The sequence below is a fragment of the Cucurbita pepo genome, unplaced genomic scaffold, assembly GCF_002806865.2.
Source record: "Cucurbita pepo subsp. pepo cultivar mu-cu-16 unplaced genomic scaffold, ASM280686v2 Cp4.1_scaffold000844, whole genome shotgun sequence".
Classification (NCBI taxonomy): Eukaryota; Viridiplantae; Streptophyta; class Magnoliopsida; order Cucurbitales; family Cucurbitaceae; genus Cucurbita; species Cucurbita pepo.
The window spans coordinates 2182-10940 of NW_019647054.1; the positions used below are offsets into that span (position 1 = coordinate 2182).

Sequence of the window (8759 nt, forward strand, 5' to 3'; positions counted from 1 at the left end):
GCATAGTGTCAACTATTGAAAAGTTTATTGGAGAAAGGAGAGAGACCGCAGGAGAGAGACAGAGTCGAGGGTCGAAAGAGTATGTTGGCACGACCCTAACGAGCGAACGAGTGAACATGACAAGGGTTGAACTTTGGAAATATATTAAAAATTGCTAACAAGTCACTAATGATAAGGAAACAAATTTATATAAATAATTGATTAATTTATCCTATAATTCTAAATAAAAAATATATAAAAAATTGGTCATAAATCCTAAATATAATGAATATTAAATTTATCGCGAGGAACTCGATTTTTATTAAAATAAATAGAGAATTTCATAAGGATTTCCTGTCTCAACCATCTAGTGGATATCTCTAAATAGTCTCGCAATTCAAGTACAAGTCCGATAAGTTATTTTCTCGAGTAAAAGTGGAAATAAATCAATAAAACCAAAATAACATAAATAAATAAATAAATAAATAAATATGTGTACTAACCATGACTTGTATTAACACAAACATAAAGTCGTGGGGACCATTTTTGTCCTTACCTTATACATATATTTCAAAGTAAATTTATCTTTATAAATTAAAATTGATATATTTAGTCACCAAATCCCACCAATTATTTATTATTTTGTTTTTTTTTTATAAATTCAATGTCCCTACATAAATCATTATTTTCTAGAATTTCTTTTAATAAATCTAAATATTGGTTTTTTAAAGTCATGATATAAAAAACAAAAAAGATTAATCTTTTTTAATTATATATTGTAATTTAAAAGGCCAATAACTATAGAATAATTTCTAATACATTATTAAAAAATATTTGAACTTTATATACCATAATAATCTCCGATATAATATGGCTGAAATTTTCTGCGGCCTATATATTTTTTTTAATAAAATTAATAAAAGAAACAATAATTGTAATGAATTTATATGTCACATGTTTGAAAACGATTTTCGATTTTTTTTTTACAGATTAAAAAAAAGCCATGAGAACCACAAGCACACAGCTTGTTATTAAAGGTACCTCGTCGTTCGCACCTGCAAACCACATCATTTCTTCTCTCAACAAGCAACCATGGCGGAACTCAGCTTCTTCGTCGGCGTAATAGGTCAGCCTTCTCTTCCTCTTTTTCGTTTTTTATTCGCTATTGATGATGATTCTGATGGAGGTTTTTGTATACAGGCAACGTCATCTCCGTTCTTATGTTCCTTTCTCCGGTGTAAGATCCTCGACTTTGATCTTATCTCGATTTTAGTTTTGAGATCTTGAATATTTTATGGATGGATTGTGAAATGGTTGCAGCGGAACATTCTGGCGGATTATAAAGAAGAAATCGACGGAGGAGTTCGAGAGCTTTCCGTACGTTTGCACTTGGCTGAACTCTTCTCTCTGGACTTACTACGGTGTTATCAAGCCTGGAGCCTACCTCGTCGCCACCGTAAATTCCTTTGGCGTTGTTGTACAGTCTTTCTTCCTCGGCGTTTTCCTCATCTACGCACCGTCGGCTATGAAGGTACTGAACTTCAAGATATTTGGTCAATATTTATGCGATTACTCTGAGAAACTGGGATCGATCCATCGATTGATGGATTGACTAAGTAACTGACTAATCGAGATTGATCGATTTTGTGTTTATGTGTGTGTCGGTTGTGAATTTTCAGGCGAAGACTGGAATTATGGTAGGGATTCTGGATATCGGCTTCTTTGCGACTGCGATTGTGGTGAGTCAATTAGTGTTGGACGGTGAAACGCGTATTGGAGCCCTAGGGTTTGTTTGTGCAGGCCTTAACATCATTATGTACGGCTCGCCGCTCTCTGTCATGGTAAGGTCGTGCTGCAACTTTAAGCCTTCTGTCTGTCCTTTTACGGAACGGTCCAATAAGCTTCAACTTTCTTGGCTCTGTTATTGCTTTGAATTTTGAACTTTATATTTCTTGCCTTATTTAAAACATAGAATAATTAGAAATTTACGTACGAAATTCCACCCTTTGCCAAGACAAAAAATCCAAAAAACTAATTTAAGGACGAAAATAGAGTCACGTTTAGGAGGGAGAAAAATCAAGTAATGATTGATAAACACTGTTGTTGATATGTGTAATTAATTTCATCCATCCGTTCCCAATTCTGCAGCTCTGAAATCATTATTGTGTAGGACCCAACCTCGTGTTTTCTTCCATAAATATCAACTTTTCTCTAATTTTTTTTCCAACTATTTATTTTCCATTTTAATTTTTAGTTTCTAGAAATTGAATCATGTTGATTGCAGAAAACGGTGATAAAAAATAGAAGCGTGGAGTATATGCCTTTCATGCTATCGTTCTTCTTTTTCTTGAACGGAGGAATCTGGACTTTCTATGCTTTTCTCTTGAGCGATTGGTTTCTTGCAGTAAGTGTTCTTCATATAATCTTCACTATATCAAAAATCTGAAAATTAAAATAAGTGATTTGAACAATTGTGCAGGTTCCAAATGGGATAGGATTAGGGTTGGGATTAGCACAGATTGCTATCTATGGAGTTTACAGAAATGCCAAGCCACTGCCATTGAAGACCTCAATCCGAACTCAACAAGAACAAGACTCGCAAACCCAACCCCTCATTTCTTCTTCAAATCCTGAACCCTAATTTCGGGTCATCTCTTCTTTCATCGATATAATTCTTTTTTGTTGAAGAATTTGAGTTTGTTTTATGCATATTTTGATTGTTTTTGAAGGCTGTAAGTCATCATGAAACATTAGGTGTCCATACATGTATGCGCTATATACCTACCATGGTTAAATCCTTTTCGTATCAATCACTTGTTTACTATCTAAGTTCATACCAAATTTAGACAAGTTTGTAATGGCTTTAAACTCCAATGCCGCAGAAGGCCGAAAGATCTGAGCCCAAAGCTGAGCCCAGCCCAGCACGTCCTCTAAATCTGTTCAGTATACGCAGCATGTGGCCCACGTGAGCATTGGAATCTTCCTATTACAACAAATAAATTAAATAATTCTAGCATATTAAAATTTTTATACTACTTATAACCCTTAGTTCGTACCAGGTGTGACATTATATTTCAAAGAAATTATGAAAAACTTAAATTTTTTTATCAAAACACGAGACTTCTATGAATCATTGAATGATTGTTTCGAGATCTCAACGAGTATTGAGTATTTAACAAGAGATACATACTACTAACAAATATATATATATATAAACAAAAAAAAGACTACTAGACATCGATCTCTTCTAAATATCAATTTATATGTCAATATCGATCTCTAGTTCTTCGATCTCTCAATTTAATTTTTGCATTTTAATAACTAAAATAGTAATTCGAAAATAAATCTATTTAATTTGAGACCCAAAAAAAAAATTATTTAGATATTTAGTACATGAAGTAAAATATTAAAAAAAAAAAAAAATACAGAAACTAAGCAGAGAAAGGTTCAGATATTTTGTAAAATTCATATTTTGTGTTCAGATTCTTAGAGGGAGAAATGAAGGAATGGCGTCCAAATTTGGAGTGGATGAATTTTTCTGTGACGAATCTCTTTTCCCTTCTGAGGATGAAGACGACGCCTTCGCCATGGCTGTCCTCGGGCTACCAAATGCCCACCCTCTGTTCTTGCTCCGCCGCTGTCCGTACGCCGGGAACCTCCCCTCTTCGCCGGAGGACGATGATACCCGGTACGATGACGAAGCGGAAGAAAAAGACGACGATGTCTGAATCATGAACCCCCCGAATAAACCGCCGCATTTCACTCGCTCCTTCAGGTATTCACTGCCGTCGTGCACGGCGGTTGTTGCGGTGGAGGTTGTTTTGGGTTTTCCCTCCCTGTGAGACTCCACTCTCCGCAGCGTACAGTCGCCGAAGCCGGCGATTCTTTCTAAAAAGTCGCCGGAGAAACGCCGGCTTCCGCAACCGACGGATCTGGATCTCGACACCTTTTGTTCAAACGACGAGACCGACGCGGTGGCTTGACTGCTATTCGGACTGTCGTCACCACCGCCATCTTCCTCCACTGTGCTGGAGAAATCCTTAAACGTTTCCGTACATTTTTCCTTCTGCTTCACCGATGTCGCGGCGGCGATCGTGGTGGTCGGAAGCGACGCGATCTTCGAACTATGATCGATTTTCCTCGAAGAATGGGATTTGGTAGAGAGATCAAACAGAGACCAAATCCATCCTCTGTTTTTATGGCTATAAACTTCGCCGTCGTTCTGCTCCATTAACCTCCCTCTCGCCGGAGCCGTCGTCGATTTACTCCGGCGAAAACCCACCTCCACCTGCTGCTGCTGCTGCATCTTCTTCTTCTTCGACAGAAAAGAGATTCGTGTCCTTGCCGCGTGATGATCATTGTCGGGCTGAAATTTAAGCGACGAAGCAGCAGAAAAACCCCCGCCGGCGGCAGCGGTGGCGAAATCAGATCTGAAGGAAGAGGAGGAAGAAGAGGAAGAGGAAGGTCGGAGTGGAAGAGGAGAAGAGGAAGAGACTAATTTTCCGAGCTTGTCTTGGAGACATAAAGCGCAAATCCCTCCTTGATTGCTCCGATAAGGATGGTAATTACACCTCATACCGTCGTCCATATCGCCGTCATCCACGGCGGCGGCGTTCGGAAATTCGACCATCGGCAGGAGTTGCAGAGATTAGTAGCTGAAGAGAAAGAAGGAGAAAATGAAATGAAATTGTAGAGAGGAGACAGAAGGATAGATGGAGACAAGGTGTTTTTAATATACTTTTGGTATTTTCATGCCCTTTTCCCCCTTTTTCCTTATTAAAATAAACCTTCACTACCACCCGACCCCCGGGATCGGGATCGAGTATAGCTATAGATGTCCATTTAATCTACTGAGATCATCTCCGACCCAATGGAAAATGAAAGAAAGTTTATTAAGATTTTTGTCGGTTAGCTAAACGAGAAAGGTGAAACGACAGAGACAACAATATCTGCTAGTGCTGTTATAACTAGACATCTCTAATTAGAGTCTAATAAATAAAGACCAAAAATATTTATGATGTCATAATTAGTTTAATTTGTTGTTTTGTTCATTAAATTGATATATTTATGTGGTCATGATGTTTTTAATAAGAATTATATGGATACATATTTGACAACACATGAGAAATAAATATAAGAAAATAATAAATTTGGCACATCAAATTTTGTTGAGATATATAATATAGGCCAAAGAGGAATATATATAAAATAATATTGAAAATTAAAAAGAAAAAGGAAATTCAAAAAAAGACATAAGTATGTCTTCAATAACATATATTTAACTCTTGTAAAAGGAGACATGACATGTTTTGGAATTTAAATTTTAATTTCCAACCAAACAATAATATCAATTTGTAATATTCCTAGGAAATATTGTCTCTTAGGTAACAATTAAGGTCCTTCAGCTGTATTGTCTTCAGTCTCACAGTTTTAAAAGCATCCACTAGAAGGAGGTTTTACTTCGTTCCCCTCTACAATCGAGGTGGGATCTTAGATATTGTCTACTTTGTCCCGTTACGTATTGTCGTCAGTCTCATAGTTTCAAAACGCATCTACTAGGACGAAGTTTCCATGTTCTTATTAGTAATATTTCATTTCTCTCTCAAACCGAGGTGGGATCTCACAATCTACCTCCTTTAGGAACCCAGTATCTTCATTGACACACCGTCCAGTGTCTAACTCTCATATCATTTGTAACAACCTAAGGTCATCGCTAGTAGATATTGTCTGTTTTTGTCCATTATATATCGTTATCAGTCTCAAAATTTTGAAACGCATCCACTAGGAGGAAGTTTCCAAACTTTTATAAGAAATACTCTGTTTTCCTCTTCAACTAGTGCGGGGATCTCACAAGCAGTTTTCAAGCTCACAACATAGACATTGATAGTACAATTGAAGCACGGTGGAGATTGAAATCTACAATATGTACTCATAGCTCATCCCGTCAAGCTATCTTAAGGTACACGACGTGTATCGAGATAGAGTCGATCAAAACAATGATGAATGAAAAATGGTTGGTGGGGGGTTGAGATGTCAAAAGGGGGGAGAAGAGACAGGGCATAGAGGGGAGAGGGGAGTTTGGAGGGAGAAAAATGAACCGAATTTGGAGTTTATATGATCGAGTCGAGTCATGAGTCATGAGTGAAGGGGAACATATACGGCCCAACCGTAGTGTCCGGTTTGGTCCACTCGCCTCCGGACCTAATTAATTAATTGTATTTTCGTCGGACCCACTTTTTCTTGTCTTTGGCTTTGTATTGTATTATAATCTTGTATTCTTCTATTCATCACCTCTCACATCCTTTCATAAATAATGCCACTATCTTCTCACGGACCCATTTATTACATATATAAAGACGTCCACCGATCAGGGTTAGAAACGAGAAATATGATCATCGACACGGTTCAACTACATGAGTTAAACAGACATCTATAAATATAACTCAGCTAGTTTAAATATATTTTTTCGACTAAGATGCTGGAGGTTTGAATCCTCCATTCCCAATATCAGTGAATTTAAAAAAAATATGAATACAGTTTAACTAGTCACGACATTGTACATTAACTAAAATATTTGCATCGATCGAGTAACGTGGCTAACAAAAAATATACGATAGATAAATTACAAAAATAATTTCATTTTTTATTTAATTTAAATAAAATAAATTTCAGAAAATTATTTTTTATTACAATATAATTATATATACATATATGTATAATAATTTTATTTAATTCTATAAAAATCTAATATACTCTCAAATGTTAGAAAATTAAAAAAAATAAAAATAAAATATGTTGATTGTAGATCCATATGTGGTCCACATGTTACTTTCTTTGAGATTTAAGTTACTTCTCACTTTTTTTTAACTTACAAAAATATTAAACTATAAATTTAGTTTATAAAATTTTTTATGGATATATTTTGTCATCAAACTTTAATAAATGTCTAATAAATCATAAACTTTTAAACCGATAGACCGTGACACAATAAAAAAATATATATCTAGAGTCGGCTTTGTTTAATTTTTCCGGTGTTTTATTTTCTAATTAGGGGAGAAAAAGATTTGAAACTAATTTAGCGTTTTTGTCCGATTTTTGCTATATTTTTAAGAAACGAGAGCTAAATTTATATTAATATCGATATCGATATCTGGTCCGAGAGTTAATTTTTTTTTTATTGAGTTGAATTGTAATGTTTATTTTTTATTTTAAAAAAGAATCTGAGATCCAGCTAAAAAAATGAAATAATTATTTAAAAAAAAACATAAAAACATCACAAACCCAACTTATAAATGCTGTAAATGTAACGTTATAACAACTATTTGACTAGATTAATGAATTTAAGATAAAAAAATGTATTTTAATCAACCTGGACACGTGGGATCATGTGATTGGTTTAGCGTCTATTTTAGAGTTTAGTAAATAATATGGTGGGCCAGACTGAAACGACGTGGCACTGGCAGAGGATCTTATCCGTGCATCTCTCTCCCTTACTTGTCACATCAGCCGTTGGATCATTCAACCCCCGCACATGGGGATCTTCCTTTCTCTTGTCCCTTCTTCCTTCTATGTCAACGATTTTTTTTCCCCTTTATTTAATTTTTTTTAATTTTATAATTTTCTTCCACCATTTTTTACAACTTCATATCTATAATTTTTTTTTTAAAATATTCATTTAGATTTTCTTTTATGGTTTTTAAATTTTTTTTATTCAATTATTAAGTCGTTAGAAACTATTCATTATAAAACCTTCTCTTAAAATCGAGGCCAAAGGCTCGAGCATACGTCGCTTGGTCATAGGTGACGCAAAAACGAATTGATTTTGCTCACTTGTCGTTGGAAAGTGAGTGTCGCACAATCGCAAGTCTGCTGCCATTAAATGTGCGATTGTGACACTATGCTCGCTTTAGTTTAAAAGTAGAATTAATCGTACTATCTTGTGAACTATTCAACTGGTAGACCAATAGATTTGTTTATATATTTAATCTTAAAACTTTAATACTTTTTTAAAAAAAATATTAAAATAATGAAATATAAATAATTTTGACATTAGAATGATTTTTTTTATAATAAATGTGGACCCTAATAAAGATAGAGATTGGTATAATAATACAAATTTTATTATCATTTTTTTTTTAAAAAATAAACTAACCATTTATATTTTAAAATGAAATGAGTAGATTTTGTAGTATAGAAAATGTTATAAAAATCTTTAATGTCATTAATTATTAAGAATTTTTTTATTTTTTAAAAATAATATATAGTAGTCAAATTTTTCTCAATTTCATATAAAGACATAGAAATCTTTTCCTAGCATAAGCGTTTAAATCATGAGATTGATGGTGATACATAACGAGCTAAAGTAGATAACATTTACTAGTGGTGGTCTTGAGCTGTTACAAATGGTATAAGAGCCCGATATCGAGCGGCGTGCTAACGAGAACGCTATGATCCAAGGGAGGTGAATTGTGAGATCCCGTCTCGGTTGGAGAGGGAAACGAAACATTTCTTATAAGGGAGTGGAAGCCTCTCCCTAGCAAACTCGTTTTGGAATCATGAGGCTGATGACAATACGTAACGGACCAAAACTAACAATATTTGCTAGCGGTTGTCTCAGGCTGTTACAAATGATTTAGAGCTGGACATTCGACGGTGTGCTAACGAGGACGCTGGAGAGAGGATAACGAAGCTTATAAGAGCGTGAAAAACCTCTATCTAACAGACGCGTTTTAAAAACCGTGAACCTAACGACGATATGTAACGAGCTAAAGTGGACAATA

At 34.9% G+C, this 8759-nt stretch overlaps 2 protein-coding genes across 2 annotated transcripts; one reads left to right on the forward strand and one right to left on the reverse strand.

Moving 5' to 3' along the window:
• The first annotated feature begins 1030 nt into the window (after window positions 1-1030).
• On the forward strand, window positions 1031-2803 carry LOC111785926 (bidirectional sugar transporter SWEET17-like). The gene is made up of 6 exons (XM_023666300.1): window positions 1031-1105; window positions 1180-1216; window positions 1300-1510; window positions 1659-1820; window positions 2264-2383; window positions 2459-2803. The coding sequence occupies exons 1-6, from the start codon at window positions 1072-1074 to the stop codon at window positions 2618-2620; spliced, it is 726 nt and encodes a 241-aa protein (XP_023522068.1). The 5' UTR covers window positions 1031-1071; the 3' UTR covers window positions 2621-2803.
• A 608-nt stretch (window positions 2804-3411) lies between these two features.
• LOC111785925 lies at window positions 3412-4771 on the reverse strand. The gene has a single exon (XM_023666299.1). It carries the CDS (start codon window positions 4607-4609, stop codon window positions 3458-3460), a length of 1152 nt encoding a protein of 383 aa, XP_023522067.1. The 5' UTR covers window positions 4610-4771; the 3' UTR covers window positions 3412-3457.
• Window positions 4772-8759: the final 3988 nt, after the last annotated feature.

What these genes read in the sequence shown, in the direction of transcription:
- LOC111785926 (XM_023666300.1), top strand. Translation starts at nt 1,072, where the DNA reads ATGGCGGAACTCAGCTTCTTCGTCGGCGTAATAG. An exon ending in CTTATGTTCCTTTCTCCGGT is followed by an intron (nt 1,217 to 1,299) that starts GTAAGATCCTCG and finishes AAATGGTTGCAG; the next exon opens with CGGAACATTCTGGCGGATTA. An exon ending in GCTCGCCGCTCTCTGTCATG is followed by an intron (nt 1,821 to 2,263) that starts GTAAGGTCGTGC and finishes TGTTGATTGCAG; the next exon opens with AAAACGGTGATAAAAAATAG.
- LOC111785925 (XM_023666299.1), bottom strand. Translation starts at nt 4,609, where the DNA reads ATGGTCGAATTTCCGAACGCCGCCGCCGTGGATGACGGCGATATGGAC.